This window comes from Neovison vison, chromosome 4 (genome assembly GCF_020171115.1).
Source record: "Neovison vison isolate M4711 chromosome 4, ASM_NN_V1, whole genome shotgun sequence".
In the NCBI taxonomy this organism is placed as follows: Eukaryota; Metazoa; Chordata; class Mammalia; order Carnivora; family Mustelidae; genus Neogale; species Neogale vison.
This window is the reverse complement of record NC_058094.1, coordinates 82,674,894-82,697,167: the sequence shown is the minus strand read 5'-3', so window position 1 is coordinate 82,697,167 and position 22,274 is coordinate 82,674,894. Positions and strand designations below refer to the sequence as shown.

Here is a 22,274-nt window from a genome sequence, read left to right as displayed (position 1 = left end):
ATCCAGCCAAGACCAAGCTCACTTATCAAGAACAGTGGAATTCCAGAAGATGGGAAAGCAGAGCATGGAATTCATGGATTTCTCCCCATGATTCTTTAGTCTTGCAAAGTTAATTAATTATTTCAATTTTATTTTTTTTTCTTATTATAATTTTTTTTAACTTTTACTCTTTCGTCTTTTAACATTTTTTAACTAGTTTTTCTTAACAATAGCTTTCTTAAAAAATATTTTGGAACTTTCATTATTATAGTCATATTTTATCCTTCATTGTATCTAACTTAATTTTTTGTATATATATAGAGAGTTTTTTTCTTCTAAAACATTTTGGGATACAACTTCTTCTAATAGAACAAAATATACCCTAAATCTAGCACAGAGCTTTGTTCTAGTCTCCAGCCTGAACAAATTCTTTCCACTTTCTTTTTCTTTCTTTTCCCAACTAATTTATCTTATATAACTCCTTTTTTAATTTTTTTTAATTTTTATCTTACAGTCATAATCCATCCTTTCATCATGTTTGCCCTTATTTTGGGGTATTATATATATACATTTTTTTCTTTCTTTAAAAGAGGTAGTTTCTTTTAAGAGACCAAAATACACCCAAAATTAAGTGGGTGATTGCTCTATTCACCAGTCTAAGATATTTTTTTAACTTTTTTTTTTTTTAACTTCTTTTTACCCCCTTTCTTCTCCCCATGATTTGGGGTCTCTTCTGATTTGGTTATGCACATTTTTCTGGGGTCTTTGCCACACTTTAATTATTTATTCTCTCATTCATATATTATTATCTGGATAAAATGACAAGGCAGAAAAACTCACCACCAAAAAAAAGAACAAAAGGTAATACCAAAGGATAGGGACCTAATCAATATGAATGTTAGTAAAATGTCAGATCTAGAGTTCAGAATGATGATTCTCAAAGTGCTATCCGGGCTCAAAAAAGGCATGGAAGATCTTAGAGAAACCCTGTCTGGAGAAATAAAAGCCCATTCTGGAGAAATAAAAGAACTAAAATCTAACAAAGCTGAAATCACAAAAAGCTATTAATGAGGTGCAATTAAAAAATGGAGGCTCTTGGGGTGCCTGGGTGGCTTAGTGGGTTAAAGCCTCTGCCTTAGAGGCTCAGACCCTGGCTCAGACTGTGATCCCAGGGTCCTGGGATCAAGCCCCACATCAGGCTCTCTGCTTGGCAGGGAGCCTGCTTCCTCCTCTCTCTCTGCCTGCCTCTCTGCCTACTTGTGATCTTTGTCTGTCAAATAAAGAAAAAAAAATCTTTTTAAAAAAGTGGAGGCTCTTACTGCTAGGATAATTGAAGCAGAGGGGAGAATTAGTGATATAGAAGACCAAATGATGGAGAATAAAGAAGCTGAGCAAAAGAGAGATAACTACTGGACCACGAGGGGAGAATTCGAGAGATAAGTGATACCATAAGACAAAACAATATTGAAATAATTGGGATTCCAGAAGAAGAAGAAGAAAGAGAGAGGGGGGCAGAAGGTATATTGGAGTGAATTATGTAGAGAATTACCCTAATATGGCAAAGGGAACAAACATCAAAATCCAGTAAGTGAAGAGAAGCCCCCTCAAAATCAATAAGAATAGGTCCACACCCCATCATCTAATAGTAAAATTTACAAGTCTTAGTGATGAAGAGAAAATCCCGAAAGCAGCCCAGTATAAAAGTCTGTAACATGCAATAATAAAAATATTAGATTGGCAGCAGACTTATCCACAGAGACCTGGCAGGCCAGAAAGAACTGGCATGATATATTCAGAGCACTAAATGAGAAAAATATGCAGCCAAGAATACTATATCCAGATAGACTATCATTGAAAATAGAAGGAGAAATAAAAAGCTTCCAGGACAAACAAAAACTAAAAGAATTTGCAAACACCAAACCAGCTCTACAGGAAATATTGAAAGGGGTCCTCTAAGCAAAGAAAGATCCTAAAAGTAGTAGATCAGAAAGGAACAGACAATATACAGTAACAGTCACCTTACAGGCAATACAATACAATGGCACTAAATTCATATCTCTCAATAGTTACCCTGAATGTTAATGGGCTAAATGCCCCAATCAAAAGACACAGGGTATCAGAATGGATAAAAAGGCAAAACTCATCAATATGCTATCTATAAGAAACTTATTTTAGACCCAAGGACACCTCCAGATTTAGAGTGAGGGGGTGAAAAACAATTTACCATACTAAAGGACATCAAAAGAAAGCTGGGGTCGCAATCCTTATATCATATCAATTAGATTTTAAGCTAAAGACTATAATAAGAGATGAGGAAAGACACTATATCATACTCAAAGGGTCTTTACAACAAAAAGATCTAACAATTAAAATATCTATGCCCCTAACATGGGAGCAGCCAATGATATAAACCAGTTAATAACAAAATCAAAGAAACACATTGACAATAATACAGTAATAGTAGGGGACTTTAACACTCCCTTCACTGAAATGGATGGATCATCCAAGCAAAAGATCAACAAGGAAATAAAGGCCTTAAATGACATACTGGACCAGATGGACATCACAGATATACTCAGAACATCCCATCCGAAAGCAACAGAATACACATTCTTCTCTAGTGTACATGGAACATTTTCCAGAATAGATCACATTCTGTGTCACAAATCAGGTATCAACTGGTACCAAAAGATTGGGATCATTCCCTGCATGTTTTCAGACCACAATGCTCTGAAGCTAGAACTCAATCACAAGAGGAAATAGAGGAAATTTGGAAAGAACCTAAATATACGGAGGCTAAAGAACATCCTACTAAAGAATGAATGGGTCAACCAGGAAATTAAAGAAGAATTGAAAAAAAATCATGGAAACAAATGATAATGAAAGCACAATGGTTCAAAATCTATGGGACACAGCAAAGGCAGTCCTGAGAGTAAAATATATAGTGATAAAAGCCTTTCTCAGAAAATAAGAAATGTCTCAAACACACAACCTAATCCTACACCTAAAGCAGCTGGAGAAAGAACAGCAAAGAAAGCCTAAACCAGCAAGAGAAGAGAAATAATAAAGATTAGAGCAGAAATCAATGAAATAGAAACCAAAATGTAAAAAAAAAAAAAAAATCAACAAAACTAGAAGCTGATTCTTTGAAAGAATTGATAAGATTGATAAACCCCTGGCCAGACTTATCAAAAAGAAAAGAAAAAGGAGCCAAATAAATAAAATTATGAATGAAAGAGGAGAGATGACAACCAACACCGAAGAAATAAAAACAATTATAAGAAAATATTATGAGCAACCATACGTGAGCAATTTTGAAAATTTGGAAGAAATGGATGCATTCCTAAAGATGTATAAACTACCAAAATTGAACCAGGAGGAAATATTAAACCTGAACAGACCCATAACCAGGAAGGAGATTGAAGCAGTCATCAAAAATCTCCCAAAAAACAAGAGCCCAGGGCCAGATGGCTTCCCAGAGAAATCCTACCAAGCATTTAAAGAAGAATTAATTCCTATTCTCCTGAAACTGTTCCAAAAAATAGAAATGGGAGGAAAACTTCCAAATTCATTTTATGAGGCCAGTATTACCTTGATCCTAAAACCAGACAAAGACCTTATCAAAAATGAGAACTACAGACCAATATCTTTGATGAACAGAGATGTGAAAATTCTCACCAAAATACTAGCCAATAAGATCCAACAGTACATTAAAAGGATTATTCACCACAACCAAGTGGGATTTGTTCCTGGGCTGCAAGGTTTGTTCAACATCTGCAAATCAATCAATGTGATACAATACATTAAAATTAGAAAAAAAAAATAAGACCATATGATATTCTCAGTAGATGCTGAAAAAGCATTTGAAAAAGTACACTATCCTTGATCAAAATTTTTTAGAGTGTAGGGATAGAGAGTACATATCTCAGTATCATCAAACCATCTATGAAAAACCCACAGCAAATATCATTCTCAACGGAGAAAAACTGAGAGCTTTTCTGCTAAGGTCAGGAACACATCAGGGATGTCCACTATCACCACTGCTATTCAACACAGTAATAGAAGTGCTAGCCTCAGCAATACAAAAACAAAAAGAAGTTAAAGGCATCCAAATTGGCAAAAAAGAAGTCAAACTACCATCCTTTGCCGATGATATGATACTTTATGTGGAAAATCCAAAAGACTCCACTCCAAATATGCTAGAACTTACACAGGAATCCAGTAAAGTGTCAGGATATAAAATCAATGCACAGAAATCAGTTGCATTTCTATACACCAAAAAAAAAAAAGAGAAAGAGAAATTGAGGAGTCAATCCCACTTATAGTTGCACCCCCAAACCATAAGATACCTAGGAATAAATATAACTAAGGAGGAAAAGAAACTATAAAGTACTTATGAAAGAAATTGAGGAAGACACAAAGAAATGGAACAATGTTCCATGCTCACGGATTGGAAGAACAAATATTGTGAAAATGTCTATGCTACCTAAAGCAATCTACGCATTTAATGCAATCCCTATCAAAATACCATCATTTTTTTCAAAGATATGGAACAAATAATCCTAAAATTTATACGGAACCAGAAAAGACCTCAAATAGGCAGATGAATGTTGAAAAGTTGGTGGCATCACTATTCCAGACTTCGAACTCTATTATATAGCTGTCATCATCAAGACAGTATGGTACTGGCACAAAAACAGATACATAGATCAGTTGAGCAGACTAGAGAGCCCAGAAATAGACCCTCAACTCTATGGTCAACTAATATTTGACAAAGCAGGAAAAAATGTACAATGGAAAAAAGACAGTCTCTTCAACAACTGGTGTTGGGAAAATTGGATAGCCACATGCTGAAAAATGAAACTGGACCACTTCCTTACACCACAAACAAAAATAGACTCAAAATGGATGAAAGACCTTAATGTGAGACAGGAATCCATCCAAATCCTTGAGAATAACACAGGCAGCAACCTCTTTGACCTCAGCCACAGCAACTTCTTCCTGGGAACATCACCAAACACAAGGGAAGCAAGGGCAAAAATGAACTATTGGGATTTCATCAAGATCAAAAGCTTTTTCACAGCAAAGGAAACAGTCAAAAAAACCAAAAGACAACTGACAGAATGGGAGAAGATACTTGCAAAGGACATATCAGATAAAGGGCTAGTATCCAAAATCTATAATGAGCTTATCAAACTCAACACTCAAAGAACAAATAATCCAATCAAGAAATGGGCAGAGGACGTGAACAGACATTTCTGCAGAGAAGACATCCAGATGGCCAACAGACACATGAAAAGGTGCTTCACATCACTCAGCATCAGGAAAATACAAATCAAAACCACAATGAGATACCATCTCATAACAGTCAGAGTGACTAAAATTAACAAGTCAGGAAATGACAGATATTGGCGAGGATGCAGAGAAAGGGGAACCCTCCTGTACTATTGGTGAGAATGCAAGCTGGTACAACCACTCTGGAAAACAGCATGGAGGTTCCTCAAAAAGTTGAAAATAGAGCTACCCTATGACCCACCAATTGCTTTATTTACCCTAAAGATACAAACGTAGTGCACCTGAATGTTTATAGCAGCAATGTCCACAATAACCAAACTATGGAAAGAACTTAGATGTCCATCAACAGATGAATTGATAAAGAAGATGTGGTGTATATATACAATGTAATACTATGCAGCCATCAAAAGAAATGAAATCTTGCCGTTTGTGATGACATGGATGGAACTAGAGGGTATTATGCTGAGCGAAATAAGTCAATCAGAGAAAGACAATTACCATATGATCTCCCAGATATAAAGAATTTGAGAAACAATGTGGGAGTTTAGGGGGTAGGGTAGGAAAAAATGAAACAAGATGGGATCGAGAGGGAGACAAACCATAAGAGACTCTTAATCTCACAAAACAAACTGAGGGTTGCTGGGGGGAGAGGGGAAGAGAGAGGGTGGATGGGTTTGGACATTGGGGCAGGTATGTGCTATAATGAATGCTGTGAAGTGTGTAAACCTGGCAATTCACAGACCTGTACCCTTGGGGCTAATAATACATTATATGTTAATAAAAAGTAAAAAAAATTAAAAAGTTATGAGACAGACAAAGAAACAAAAATTGTGGCCCATACATAAGAACATAAGTGGTCAAAGCAATCAACTCCAAAAGAATGGCTGTGATGTTGAATTGATCAGGAAAGGACATTAAAGCCTTCAATGTATTTTTTAAATTAAATATGTTGTGTTCTTAATGAGTTAATATTTAGATAAATGTCAACAGAGAATTAGGAACCTTAAAAAATGTAAATTTTAGAACTAGTGTAACTAAAATGAAAATTTTACTTGTTTGTATTGAAGAGAAGATTGAAAACAGCAGAAGTGTCAGTGAACTTGAAAGGAAAATTAGCAGAAAATATCCAACCTGAGGAAGAAACTAACGTAGAGTTCCAAAGTAATCTAGAAAAGACACTGTTAGATTTCTGTTCTACAGGAATGGATACAAAAATCACAAAAAGACTTGTATGTAAGTCTTCATGACAGCATCATTGAGAATAGTGAAAACTAGAAAGCCCAATGGCCACCTCAGATGAATGAATAAATAAATATTTGTACATTCATATAAATAATGCTACTCACATTAACAACACAATATATCATCCATTGACACACCTGACACCTAGATGAATTTTCAAAAATACGCTACGAAAAACAAGCCAAGCTTAAAAGAAAACAGACAGTATGATTCCATTTACACGAAGTCCTTGAACAGGTAAAACCAACAGTGATCAAAATCTGATCTGTGGCTGCTGGGGAAGGCCAGGTAGGAAAATAAAAAGCATGTGAAAGTAAAAAGCGTGAAGTGAGTTTCTGAGGCAAGAAAATGTGGTCTTGACTGGGTGACGATTACATAGGTATGAATACTCTTCAAAGTCATCATATTGTACACTCAAAATGTGCATCTTAGTGTGTGTTACAGCAACCATATGACTAAAAATGTAATTTTAGTTTAGTCAGCTTTGGGGAATTTAGAAGAAATACATTAAACTGCATCCAGATATATTGTTCAGCAAAATGGAACTTAAAAATAAAATGAAGCATATATTTTGTTCATTATAAAGTTTTCTACAAAGTATTAGAATATCATCTTATATATGATCATAACAATATTAGTATGCATTAGTATAATATATATGTATAATATAGTATAAATTTCTTCAGTCAAATGATTAGCATTATAAAATATTCTAATACAGCATCAATTTTCAAAGGAGGAATAAAAGCAGATTCTGAAAGAAATTCATTTCTAAAACACAATTACCTAGGCTCATCACTATAAAATCCACAAAACTGATGCTAAATTAAATGTCATTAAATGTCATGCTTTCAAGTGTTGAATTAATTATTTTGCAATCCATTTTTGCTAAATGAATGGTCTTGAGTGCCTTCTAAGAACTGGACCTCTGGGTATAACTGACTGACAGCCTGAGTTTTAATTGTCCTCTTGTCACTTTTTATTTTCTCAGTCCTGTGTTTTCCTTGTTTCAGGGCTACAGGGTTGATTGAATGAGTTTTTAATTTTTTGAAATTGGGGTTAAGGTAATGCAAGAATTAAATGCATATATTTGCTGGGCTGTAACATTTATTCCTTTGTATATACAATAAGCATATATTGCAGTTAATTGAGAACTCTAAAAATTTGATGAAAAAAAAGAATTGGTATGGATGGATAAGTGAAAAACCTAATTTACACCTAAGAAAACTTCATCTGGCCAAGGTGTTCAAACTGAGAATAATTTTTGAATCCAGGGCCCTTGGAGAACTAAAATGAACCTCTCCAGGCTGCCACACTTCCCTGAACAGACTATCCGGTGTCTACAAAGCTGTTGCCTTGCGCTTGACCGTGGGCTCATCTCTGGAGACTCAAAGATAAATTAGACAATTTATCTGCAGCGAAAGAAGGACATTCTCTTGGAATCCGGTCATTAAATTAATATGTTCTCTAGAAAAGCAGAAATGCGATGGAATGAAAATGACCAGGTGAGGGAAGGCTCTGAAAATGGCATTTAGAGTCAAGCAATATGACTTGGCATAATTGTATAAGACGGGGTACTTCTAAAATTACTGTTCAGAGAAAATATGAGACTCCGGCATCTTGTGCGAGCTATGCCATGAAATGCTGTATGTGACCTTGGGAGCTAAGAGAGAGCCGTCTGCAGTGCACCATATGTATAAAACAGGAGATAAGAGAGCTGAGGGAGAATGAAAAATAAATCCTGAGCAGAAAGGAGCAGAGATAAGAGGTGGAGAGAAAATTCTGGTCCTCTGGAGGCCTGGCTATATTTAAACAGTCTAGTATCCTTCTGTAACTGAAAGAACAAAGTCACTCCTTCCTAAGGGATAGGAGACAAGGACAGTTGAGCAAGGACTAAGAACAGATGGTAGTTTCAAGTTTGGGGCTGTTTTTGGCTAAGGGAACAACCATTTTGAGATAGGAGGTGGGGGAGCACCCACTGCACACCAGTGAGAACCCCTAAGGGGAAAAGAGAGGTGTTAAATAAATATGGGTTCCAAAGAAATGTTTGTTAAATCAATAGGAGAAAACAGTATCCACAGGTGGCTTTAGGAATCTGAGTGCTCTAAAATATACGTGCAGAATTGGGGGTACATAATTTTGCTGTATTTCTCTGCAAAGGAAGATTCATAACTCCTAACATATTTTTTAAATGGTCTAACATGGAATGCCTAAGAATCACTATTTCACAGAAACTAAAGTTGCTAACATACTAACCATTCAATAAAGGTAAAGAGATGATGTTGATGAAAAGTCCTTTAAGGCAGGTACGAATATGGAAGTTAAGAAACATCTAGAAGAATGAGAGCCAGGAATCTTGAGAAAGGAAGGCCAAGACACGAGAAAGGTGACCAGCCTCCCTCAGGTGTCGGGATAGAGACAGATGGTGCAAGCTGTTGAGAAGGCAACATTGCAGAGTCTGACCTTACGGTACTCAGGATGGAGAAAGGGGGGAAAACTAAACGTTTTTGTTTCTTTAATAGTATCAAATGAAGCAGCTATTAGATAGGTGCATGTACTGAATGTAAATTATGTAATTGGTGAATTATAAGCTATTCTTTAATAAAGCTGAGGCAGCTGCACATCCCTGTGATAATGGGAGACAAATAACCTTGTATTTATTAAAGAACAAAAGTAACCATATCCACAAAAAAATCCACACATTTTCAAAAGAGGATTCAAAAATAGCCATCAAAATGGCCTCTCTGTGTTTGAAAATTTATGTTCTCCACTCAATGGATAATTAATCCTCACATTCAGCTCATTATATGTCTTGCAAAGAATAAAAAGAAACAGCATGATATTTTAGAGCGAAAACAACCCTATAAAAAAAGAAATCATTCATTTTCATGTAGTCTTTAAACAACTCTGAAAACTTAAACATTTTTGACAAGAAAAAGATAAAGAGAAAAGGGGAAGGAATGAGGAAGGGAAGGTGGGAGGGAGGGAAGGAAAGAGGGTGAAAAGGAAGAAGGAAAGAACTAAGGGAGGGAGGCAGGGAGGAAAGGAAAGAAAGAAATTCCTGCAGCTCTTGGCACTGGAGGAAGTTAAGAAGCCTGTGCACTTCACAATCCTAGCAAAGGCTGTAGGTCTTTGGGTCCAAGAGAAGTGAAGTGAGCACAATAAAAGCCAAAGGGTATGATACAGCTCCTGTCTGCTTCTTCTAGAGCTCCTGTTGCTTTCCTTTTTATCTATCTGGATTCTATCTACGATTCCACTTGGGGAAAAAGTGTCCATTTCACCCATAAGTCTTAATACCTTTGGAGTGGGATAAGTTAGATGCCAATTACTAGATTCGCTTCCATGCAGCACACTCTACAAATCAGCAAGACCAATGGCTTCTAGTTTCTCCTGCTAATCACACTAGCTCTGGTGCCTGCCAGGTTTTTCCTTCATATTTCTTATATCTCAAATGACCTCCGTTTGCCCTCTCAGAGGACAGTCTCTCATGGATAACTGCCACTCCTCTGTTAAGACTGAGTTATTTCTGTTCTGTTTTGTTTTGCATGATAGTTAACATGCAGTGTGATATTAATTTCAGGTATACACCATACTGATTTAATAGTTCTGCACATTCCTCAGTGCTCACCACAATAAGTATAGCCACCATCTGTCACCAAACAATGTTATTACAACATTACTGACTATATTCCACACGTTGTACTTTTCATTCTCCATGACTTTATTTTATGACTGTCAGTTGATACTTCTTAATCTCCTTTATTTATTTCATCCATCCTGCCAGCCCCCTCCCCTCTGGCAACCATCAGTTTCTTTTCTGGTTAAGAGTTGTTTGCTTGTTTGTATGCTCAACATCACTCATCATCTGGGAAATGCAAATCAAAACCACAATGAGATATCACCTCCCACTTGTCAGAATGGGTCACAGCAGAAAGACAAGAAATAATAATTGTTGGTGAGGGTGTGGATGTAAAGGAACACTGGTACACTCTTAATGGGAATGTAAATTGATGCAACCACTGTGAAAACAATATGGAGGATAGAACTTTGACACCACTGTCTTGAAGGAATCCATCATGATCTCCTAGCTGCCGTGGCTCCGCATGTCACATGACAGGGTTATGTGGCTTGTCAGTTCCCCACGCCCCAGGCTCTGAGCTCCTTGAGGAGAATCTAAAGTACCTCACCAATCTTACTGAAATGAACTGAAAGCTGACTAAAACAATGCCACAGTGTGGCTTTCTTGTGACAGACCAGGTATTCCTCATGGCAAAACTGTTGGTCATTCAAGAGGAAAGTTGTAGCATGGCTTCCGCATGTTGTTCTAGCTTTTTAAAAGCTACCTAAAGATCCAATGTGAAGGTACAAGGAAAATCAGATTTTACTTCTGGGTGGTAAACTGACACAAGGCTTCAAAATTAACTGAAGTAAAGAAAAGTCATTGGCTTTGTATACCAGATGACACATAAAGATGAGGTGATATATTCTGGAATATGAAGATACTATGTGTGAATTAAAACTATTAATTAAAGAGCACCTTCTGAATTACCATTTTATTATATCACATAGTCATTAACTGAAAAAAAAATATGCTCTTAAACCTAAAAGGACCTCAAGGACATTTTAGTGAAACAACCTCACTTTATAGGTAAGAGAACAAAAGCTAATCTAAAGTCGTCCAAGACTGCACAACTCAGTCTGTCCAAACAGAAGGAACCTGGTCCTCCTGGCACCACCTTTTCATCCCCCCCATCACCCTCTGAGGTTTCTCTTAGTTTTACACTATCCCATGTAGCCCTTCTCTATGTCCCCAATATTTTTTTGTATTTTTTTTTAATTTTTTATTTTTTAGTACAGGTCTGTGAATCACCAGGTTGTCCCAAATATTTTTAACTATTGCAAAATTTGTACAAGGTACAGCAAATACCAATTATTTTAAACAACCTCTTCTTCCCTGAAACCCTCATTTTCCGGTGCTCCCCATTCCTGCCCACAGAGATGATGGCTAATGACCCTGGGGATAAGGGCTCCTGTCTGAGCTGTAGCTGCTGTTGGTTGAGCTGTCATCTGGGAGTCAGCAGAGTTTACCCACTTGCTCATCAGAGTCATACTTGTGATTTGGATTATACAATTCTTTAAATGTTACATAAAATAATGAAGCCTTTGTGTAAAAGAGGAGAGTACTTATTCCTGTGAAGACCAAATTCAGTGTTTTGGGAAGGGTTGCCAAATGGAGAATCAAACATCAATGCCAATTAGTTGCATGTTACGTTACTATGGGGGAATGACAGAAACATGTACAAGGAATCTGCATTCATACCATCACTTCCTTGGAAAATTCCTATTCCCCTTTCAAAACAAACTTTTACACACAAAAGATTGAGCCTGGGCACAAGCTTCTGAATTCTAATCAGCAGATCTGTATTAAACCAGCAATGACAAAACCAGAACACAGACTTTGCACCCTCCCCGCTTGCTGCCCCAAAGCACAAGTTACAGGACTTAATGTGTGCTCAAATGTGTAAAATTAAAATACTTAAAACATATGTATGCATTACTTATATGATTCTCCACTTCAGTCAATTTTTTTTAAAGATTTTATTTATTTATTTGACAGAGAGAGATCACAAGTAGGCAGAGAGGCAGACAGAGAGAGAGAGGAGGAAGCAGGCTCCCCGCTGAGCAGAGAGCCCGATGCGGGACTCGATCCCAGGACCCTGAGATCATGACCTGAGCCGAAGGCAGCGGCTTAACCCACTGAGCCACCCAGGCGCCCCTCAGTCAATTCTTAAGCTGTCCTAATTATCTGAAATATGGAGTTTTTAATGTTCCAGGGCAGTATTTATTTTGATGATATTTTTTTTCAGCTGTTATTTTGTTGATTTAATGATATGCTCTACTTGTTTCTAAATTTGACTGAAGTGGTTTAGAAACAAACTTAAAACCACACTTGCAAAATAACACAGAAAGAAGAAGTAACAAATAAGAGGCTAGAGCAAAGCAGTAAGTGTGTAAATGGGCATACAGAAAGCCATGGCACCCTCCTTAGTGAAATCAGCTCCTGAGAAACTGCTATCTATGAATTTAAAGAGGGAGACTGTAAACACAACCCCAACTTATCTCTTTTGTGCTCGTGGTTGAATGCATCTGAAGTTGCTGTTCTATAAATTCACTACGAATGCCAGAGCAAAGCCAGACACTTGGCAGCCTAAGAGGAAAGTAAGGTAGTCAGCTTCCTGGCCTCCCCACATCCACTCATGCTGGTCAGTCCTGCTCTCCTCAGGCTAAAGCCAGGTGCCAGGCTGCATAAAGTTCCCACAGTTCAAACATTCCCCAAAGCAGGGATAAAGACTCATTACTAGGTTTCAGAAGACTCGGTGTTAACATCCCAAATGCATTAAAGGAGGACAAAGAAAGCCAGGTGTGTGAACACTCCATGAGCAGTGTATGAGCCACTGTCCATCTCAGAGGCCAGTCATGCCTTGCACTGGCCACTAGGAGTGTGCGTCCTGCAGCAGAGGGCCTGCATCTATATTCCAGTCTAATGCTGTGTGTGGCAATGACATGCAGCCTGCTTCATCATACATGAGAGCCAGAGGATTCAGGGAGACTTTGTGATGGGGACATTTTAAAAGGACACATTGCTGCTACTCTATAATTGGTGATGAATTTATAGGTTAGCTGCAAGTTGAGAAGTGGGACCCCAATGAGTCACAAAGCAAGACTTGCCCCCAGGTTTATTCAATGTAGATGACGTGTTTATAGGAAACATTTAAAATGATTATAGTGTTGCAAAGACTGCCAAGAGCCTATCTCCCCTTCTTCTTTCTTCACCTGGATTGTGGTGGAATGGAATTCCTTGCTGCTAGCCTCTCTTTCTCCCAGGACATCTTGTGCAGGTTAGCATTTCACAGAAAAGTCTTCCTGGAGTCACTGTCTTGCTTTACGGAGAATGAAGATCAAACTCCCTTGCATGGCATGCAGGGTCCTTTGAAAGCTTCCCCTTGTCACCTTTCTACCCCCTCCTGCCATGCAGCCCCACGCCTTCCTGCTTCTTTCCCTCTCCCTGGGATACTGCCTGCCATTCCCACTTCATTCAATTTATCACACTCAGAAAATTCCAAGAGAAGATCAAATGGCATCTTTTATCAGTAGCTTGGGTGACTCTTACACATACTTTCCATTTCTCAGCTCTGTGTTTCCATAACATTCAATTCCCATCTCTATGACAGTCTTTTTCACACCAATTACAGCCAGCTCCCTGCATGCTGCCTGGCTCTCCAGAAAGCTATTTCTTTCATCTAGGGTCTCCGTGCTTAGCACAGGGCTGGATCAGAGCACATGTGCAATCTAATAATGATGCTGACAACTGAAATGGTAATGTTACAATAAATCTAACCACAGGTAAGACTTATTGATCACCTATGATGCACTAGAACTGAACTAGGCATCTGATACATTCTATATAGTTTCACCTTTGAACAACTCCAATAAGGAGGTAGTGTTTTCTCATTTTATATGTATTCTGAGATTTAAAACTGTTCAAATACATTTCACAAGCTCTCATCACTAATAGGTGGTGGAATAGAGATTTAAACCAGGTCTCTATGAATCCAAGTCAATGTGATTGCAAATTCAATCTGCATGATGCTCTGATATTTTCTACATATATTACACATTTTCTTAGTCTAATATTCTACATAAGTATGAAATAAATTCTAGTGGCATAAAAAAATAGCCTTAATATTACAAGAAAGGGCTTAATCTTGACAATTAGCACCATAATTTGCAATTTTAAGCTTCTATGAAAGTTTTCAGATTAATATACCATAAGCTATCAGTAAGCATGTTAATCTTCTATATTTAGCCAACTACAGACAAAACTTCTTAATAAAATATTTTTTTAATTTTTTTTTCTTAATATTCTGGAGGATGAAGGAGGGTAAGCATGAGGAGCAGTTAGAGTTGTTTCCTGGAAATGTCCCATACTTGTAAGTGAAAAAGAAATTTGAATCTCACATATAGAGAACATAATATTAATACTTTACTGAAAGGCACTAATGATGTAGTGAATAAACCTCGACTTACATTCTGATGATAAATTTAGATTATTTGTTCGACAAAAACTAATTTAGGTTTTGATTTCCCTACTTTGCTCTGCCTAAAAAAGCAAACGTGATGGACTCATTACAAGGCTATACATTGGAACTTTAGACCTTACTGCATCAATAAAAAGGCCTTGATTGGATTACCACCTAACAGGAATGCAGGAGACCAGCCCACCTCTTCTAGTTGAAATGTACTAGCAAGTACTAGCAGGGAGGCAGCAATATTTACACTTACAAAGGAAGTGGATAGACAAAGGGGTTTACTGCTTAGTCTCTAGAAATCCTTCCTTTAGTATTTGACTTTTCCCACAATAACAATCATTAAAGGCTCTGCAGTTAACATCCCCAGGCAACCAAATCCATCCATACAAAATGTCCTTTAACACTTCTCCCTCTCCCAGGAAACATATAAATCTAAGCAACATTTACACACTTACTTTTTCAGTTTTTGTCGAATCTCTGAATCTTTAATCTCGTTTTGAAGATCCTCAAAGTTTTCAACAGATGTCAAATTGCAGAAAACTCTGAAGTCAGCATAGGGAGGGATCCCATGGTCTCGCCCCCTTTGAATGTTGGTGGCAGCCAAATCCAGCGCTACAGAGTGGGCCATGGAGAACAGCTTCTCGGTTAGCTCTACACTGAGCAGCTGGGAAGGCACCCGCAATTTAGCGGCCACACCAAATAGCCCCCGAAGGAGTGGATCTATCCCACCTTCCTCGATTATTCTGGAGGGTGAAAAGAAAGCTTTATGGAGTGGAAGGTGGCCTTCAGGGATTTCTCCGAAGGTGTCATTCAGTCGATAAAGAATAGGATTGATTAACGTGTGACCAAATCTGAAGGCTGCAGTAGCAAAAGAGTTAATGATCCCTGCATTCACATTGGGGTTGTAGCCCTGGTAATCCTGTAGCATCTTCATGCCAGGTTCCCCCAGAATCTTGGGCAGCCAGTGGCTGTAGGTAATGTGCTGCAGCTGAGCACCTACAATCTTCCTGGCTTCATGATAAAGGGTGTCTCCGTCCCAGTGGGGATTCAGGGCAGACAGCTCCGTGGCAACCCTGTTGTGTTCCCGAAACCACAAGGTATGCATGGCTGTGAGGGCCAGCTGCTCATTCGCCCTGTGGTCCCCGGCCAGGAAACAGGGGCTGCGGCTGTCCTGCTCTGGCCTTGTGCACTCAGTGGGTGGGCCCGAAGAAAAGGGCAGTAAGGGCTTTCCGGATGGGACCCATGGCAAGCCTGTCCTCAGGAGTCCCCGGGGCTCTGAGTAGTCTCTCAGAATTTGAGATTCCCGCTCTGAACTCCCATAGATATTAGAGGCATCTATATATGCTGTGAGCTGGTTAATCTGTTCTCTCGCGTAGACTGAATTCATCACCAAGGAGGTCATGCCGCTGCCACACACGGGGCTGGAGCGTGCAAAGAACATGCACGGCGCTCGAGTCCCTCGGGGATCAGAGTCAGGAATGATGATGGGGAAGCAAGGCGGATCATTCGTACACACCGAGCTACACAGCCGCCCGTCAGAGAAGCGAGATGTGCTCAACGCAGGCACTGTGTGGTCCAGATCGTGATCTAAAAACTGGCCCCACTGCATGAGCATGTGTGTGTATCGATGGTCAGGGGTGACAGTGGCCGTAGCCGCCAGCTCTGTGGAGACCAGCCTGGGCGGTGGGAGGGGATGCCGGCCTGACAGGGTGTGACGGCCGGCCCCACGTGGCAGGTTGAAGCCGTTCTCATAGGCCGGCTTCAGGATGCGCTCAAAGGCAGTCAGGGAGGCACCCCACGTGGGGTGCTGCAGGTTGTTGCACGTCCCATCCTGGGCTCGGTACTTCTGATGGAAACACACGTCAGAGCAGTTGGGCACCTGCCTGTGGGCTGTACATCCAGATAAGTTGGCGATGAGGCTGAGGTAGTGCGGGGACACCAAGTCATTGTAGTGGAATTCTGAAACAGAGCCGCAGAGGCAATGAGGAGTGCTGTCCTTGAGGAGGAGCGAGAGGGAGACCTCAACCCAAGGTGCCCTAGGGATGGGCCATTCTAGGCAGGCAGAAATCTTTCCTACATCCATTAGGACAAAACAGAAAGTTCTAATAAAAATGGGGAGGGGTGCTTAGCGATGCCTCTCTTATGATGAGAGACTAATGGCTAGAACGAACAGAAAAGGAGAGACATGTCCCAATTCCCATCAAACTCTTAGTTCTGTGACTTTACCAATACAATATTGGTAAGGGTTTGGTAAGCCCTCATCACGAGATTGTAATATTGTTTTTTCCACTTCCAATTTCTTTCTTTCAGGTTTTATTCTCCTGGAAGACAGGATCTAAGACGTGCTAGCATGGATGGTATGGATATTAGCCTGCATGATAGTTGATAAAAAGAGATTTAGCAGTAACTTTTAAACTACCACAAGCTGTCATTCCCCTGGGAATGTGCAATACAGCCTGGAGGTGTTTTGGAGCCAATCTTTTAACAGAGCTTAAAATTGTAGCATAATCTTAAATCCTCAAAGACTATTCACTAAATCCTATTTGCTTAGAGTTATTATCCCTACTTAATCATCAGAAAATGGCTAATGATACCAGGACCATTTGTCCTTTTGCTGTGTAAGCTGGTCTCTGGCTGGACCCTGAGATATCTTAATCTTGGATAGATGTAATAATCTTCCTGTATATAAAGACATGGATCCTGGGTTCACTCTTAGGGCAAACTGATCCTGGAGCGGTGTGTGGGAAGGTCTTTAACTTTACAAATAATAAAAGAGAGATAGAACAACATAATGCTTTTTTTCTTGAAAAGATTTTGTTAAAATTCTTTAATATTTTAGATCAGAATATATACTGTTTGGTAATGAACATCACTAACAATGGATGCATGTTTTAGCAAACCTAAATTTCTATAGATATTGATTGCTTTTTCTCTAGCTATGAATTTAGACTGTTAATCTTGAAAATTCCAAGACTTGGAATTAAACAGCTAGAACTTTGATTCAAGTGCTAATATGGATTAAATGAAAATTTCACTTGGATGTTTTAGTTAAGGAGACTCTGAACCCCAAGACACAATGGATCAATGGGAGCTATTAAATAGAGCTTTTTAAGTAATTGTATAGGGGTGAGCCAAGCACAGAAAGGCACTTGTGCACAGCATCTTGGTTTATTTTCTGAAGGAGAGTAAAGAAACCTCTAGAAGTTGCTGTTGTGCTTACAGAACAAATAGTGTATAGCAAAGGATCACATTTTTACTTCACTTTAAAAAGAAAGACTTAAAAAATCAGAAAGATTTCTACATCACTCTCATTTAACATTTCTAAATAAAGATCTGGTTTTAGAAAAAAATACAAGAGAACTTTAGTACAGCAACAACAAAAAAGATTGGAAGGATAGATATGTTATAGGTAGAGAAAGGAATTCAAATAAATTCACTGAATGATTTAGGTGATTCCAGTAACAGGAGAGGACCATTACCCTGGGAATAAAGCTTTTTTCATAGGAAGGAGTAATATCTTTCAGATTCCAAAAGTAAGTTTGCCTAAAATGGGCTCCCTAGATTTACTAGACATATATAGCTGATAGAAGTTGACAGGTTTGAATATCCATTTATCATCTTTTCTTTTGAATTACAGTTCTTACAGGAAATATCTGCATTCATTTGGCAAAGTGGTAAATTAATGTCTACCTCACATGGTGTTTTGAAGATTAAAAACTGAGGGTTTTGGTCAGTTTTGCAAATGACCATAAACTAAGAACGAAACGCCTCCCAGAAGCTGACCTCTGCCCTCCAAATCAACAGTGAGCCCCTGCTTCACATGTTCCTGGATCAGCAGAAGTGTGTGCTCAAAAATCTCCCCAGCTCTTGCTGTCTCCACAGTAAATGGGTCATGTGGATAACGAAACCGAGCCAGCAGATCACCAGGGGTGCGAGGTTTTCTGCAAATGACAAAAGACGTTACTGTTCATAAGGCAAAACTGCAGAATCCATGAATCTCACTGTGCATTTAAGAATATAGTTCCCAAACAATCAAGAAGAAGAAAAGCTTCACCACCAGAAAATAAGCTTCACAGGGGGAACAGAGAGTTCTTTTCCTATTTTGTTAATGAGTGAATCCCAAATGCCTGTGACAGTGCTGAACTCAAAAGATCTATCTTTAATGAATCAATGATTTAAGGAACATTTTTTTTTTTTTGGAAAAAGCAACATCTATGGTGAAAGTTATAAACTTGGTGTCCACACATATGTCCTAGAGGGCTCAGTAAACCCTCTGAAACAGTGTGCAATACACCAAAACACAGTTTCTGGGTGTTGGTACTGTCTGTCTTCCCTTTCCTCAAATGTAACTTCCTGGAAATTCCTGTTTACATTTAAAACCCTGCACAACCATTGCCCTCGCCATGAATCTTCCTGGTAAGTCTGACAAGTTACCACCTTCTCAATTACTTCTGTATGCTCATACGCATCTCTTACATACACAACAAGATATACTTAAATTGTTGACATATTGTCTCTTCTACTATAGAAGGACTCTGTCAGGGATGCGATGGTGCTTTTTTCATTTTTATATTCCATGTACCGAACCTACCAACCAGCACCCAGTAGTGGTTTATATGCATTGAAGAATTGAACTAAATAAGTGAAAAGAGTATTAGTCACTAAGAATGTGAAATCATTTTAGATATTTTGGTCAGCTAAAGCATGTCTTGTCCTCTACATCTGAAATCATAACTTTAGATCATAGAACAATAGTAACAATATTAATGCTCACTTAGAGTAAGCCCTTTCTATATGCCAGACACTGCTGAGACAGTTTATCTGTATTATTAAGTCTTCCTAGCAAGTATGTCCATGAAACAGATTCTGTCATTATCCCCATTTTATAGGCAAGAAGTGTGAGGTACTAAGATGCTTAGTTACTTGCCCAAGGTCACCCAGATAGGAAGTGATGTAGTGAGGAATCACAATAAGAATATAAATAAGGTGTGTGGCTCCAGAACACAAGTCCATGATCAGCAAGCCATGCTGTTTGTGGGTATACAGGGAACAGAGCTATACTTGATTATGGCATTATAAGATATTCCTTTAGACCAACAGCTGCAAAGACTGGGCACATATTTTATTTGACTTTGAAGACAACAGTCATGTTTTCTAATATGTCAGATGATGCAAAGCATCCCATGTACCAACATCAGAACTGATGGGGACTTTATAGAACCTGAAGGCTTCACTACCCTAAATATATTCTGATTCAAATTAAAATAACCAAAATACTATATATCCTAAACAAAACTTTCACCTGTGATCTATCAGTTTATGACCAGATGTGTTCAAATTGATGAACACTTTCAATTCCTGGAGTGCCAGGAGCACTGGGTCTGGCCCTGGTGGACCCTGACCTAACAGAACCCATTACCTGATACCTATCATGGGACAACATAGAGTAGATCTGCAATGTAGATTTATGTCATTTAGATTCTATGGGGAACAAGTTTAATTTTCTCTGAGACTGAGCTGGCAGTGGTGGAGAGCCCAGAGGGTGATAACCCACACACAGACTGAAGAAAACACCCGCTTTTGGCAATCTTATGCACGATGCCTGCTGTGATTTATGGAGATTATAAAAACCAAGTAGGACTGAAGTGAAAACAATTTTGTAATCAAAATAAAATAAATTCTTACTGTGAAAACAAATGTCTTCGTGTGGAGTTAATTGCACTGTCAACCCTCTGTACAGCATCAAGAATGGATGATTCAACAAAGTCATCGCCAGCTTGTCTACCCTGTATTGCTTTGAAAATCAATTCCATGATTAAAAGTATCAAACAAACCTTGAAGTTAGGAATGATCTCATATAAATGGCATTACAGAAACATCCAAGACAATAAAAATGTTATACAGTGTCCACATGATACTGTCCATTGCAGAAGAGTAGGTAATTATCCTGAACCAAAGCGTCCAGCAACAGTAACAGCATTATTTAGGGAACTAAAGCATTCCAAAAATCTAGCAAAGCTATGTGAAATATTTCCTTTTTTACAACACTGATTCAAATGGGATTCAACTCTGTTAGTAATTTGTCATCTTCAGAAAGGTATGAAATGCCTATCTCTTCAGCCACCTTGCTTTAATGTTAAACATTAAATTGAAGCAAATATTATCACATCCCTATGGAGATTTCTTAAAGCAAGAATTGAACTCTCAGTAAGATTTCAGTGAAAAATAATTCATGTTGTTTCTATAGCTCTTCAATGTGTGAGAATTCTATCAAGTTGAATATTATAGACAAAGAAAGCTTTGTGGAGTTGATAATCTTCAACATATTAAATCTTCTCCAGGTAATGGTTTAAGAAATTTAAGGTAAAGGAAGAAAATGTTATTAAAAATGATCATGGACATTAAAGACCCATATAAGAAAAATAATTAAGCATATCTATATTATTTGATTCATTTTTGATAATACTTAAAGAATTTATGGTAATACTTCCTTAGCACTGTTGAATATTGAACACAAGAGTAAGTATAGCCCCCAAAACTGAATCTGAAAATAATGTCAAAAAGGAGATATAACAAAATGAAAACTTTAAATAAAAATAGGAAAGTGTGTGGATTACATATTGTCACTTATATAACATATTATATAGTATAATATAATGTTGAAATATTACATATGTGCATTTATATGTATATAAGTATATATGTATATATATATGTATGTGTGTGTGTGTATATATATATATATATATATATGCTCATGTATTTTGCAATAGATGAATGCAAGTAGCATTCCACATCTGGTTGTTACAAAAAAATTCCTTTATCTTATGATAATGTATACATACTAGATTGTTAATTGTTCTAAAAGATCGCCAACATAAAAAATTTTAAGAAAAAGTAGCAGTGATGCAGATATTATAAGAAAACCAGTAAAATCAAGGTCTCTGCTCAAAGACATTCTTGATAAACTAGAGTACAGGTAGTAATTATGAGTTAGAGGCTACCAGTTCAATTTAGTCTTTATCATGACCACAATATTAAAGCTCCGGAAGGTCAGTTTTACATTTTATAATTCAAAAATAACATGGTATTAACTATACATTAGCTAAAGATACTTGAAAGAAAGCAAAGATAAATTGATTAATTTAATTAAATGAAATTGATAATTTCTATTTAAGGAAAGACATAAGTAAAAAAGGTAAAGAGGTCATAGATAAAAAACATAATAGGTAACATGTTTGTAATTTCTGTATTTCTAAATAGAAATAATATTCTATTTCATTCAAGGAATTCCTGTAGTGCACCAAGAAAATATATATACATGCACATTATGGGATTGGGAGGGAGACAAACCATAAGTGACTCTTAATCTCACGAAACAAACTGCGGGTTGCTGGGGGGCAGGGGGTTGGGAGAAGGGGGGTAGGGTTTTGGACATTGGGGAGGGTATGTGCTTTTGGGTAAATTGGAAGGGGAGGTGAACCATGAGAGACTATGGACTCTGAAAAACAATCTGGGGGGTTTGAAGTGCCGGGGGGGTGGGAGGTTGGGGTACCAGGTGGTGGGTATTATAGAGGGCACGGCTTGCATGGAGCACTGGGTGTGGTGAAAAAATAATGAATACTGTTTTTCTGAAAATAAATAAATTGGAAAAAAAAATAAAATAAT

General features: G+C 38.0%; 1 protein-coding gene across 1 annotated transcript in view; it reads right to left on the bottom strand.

The window, feature by feature from the left end:
• PXDNL (peroxidasin like) overlaps window positions 1-22,274 on the bottom strand; it is a 212,552-nt gene that overhangs the window by 74,338 nt on the left and 115,940 nt on the right. The window contains exons 13-15 of the mRNA XM_044245616.1: window positions 20,292-20,400; window positions 18,390-18,547; window positions 15,062-16,565 (exon numbers count right to left, since the gene is read on the bottom strand). Of these exons, the coding sequence (XP_044101551.1) occupies window positions 15,062-16,565; window positions 18,390-18,547; window positions 20,292-20,400 (1,771 nt within the window). The remainder of the gene's footprint in view (window positions 1-15,061; window positions 16,566-18,389; window positions 18,548-20,291; window positions 20,401-22,274) is intronic.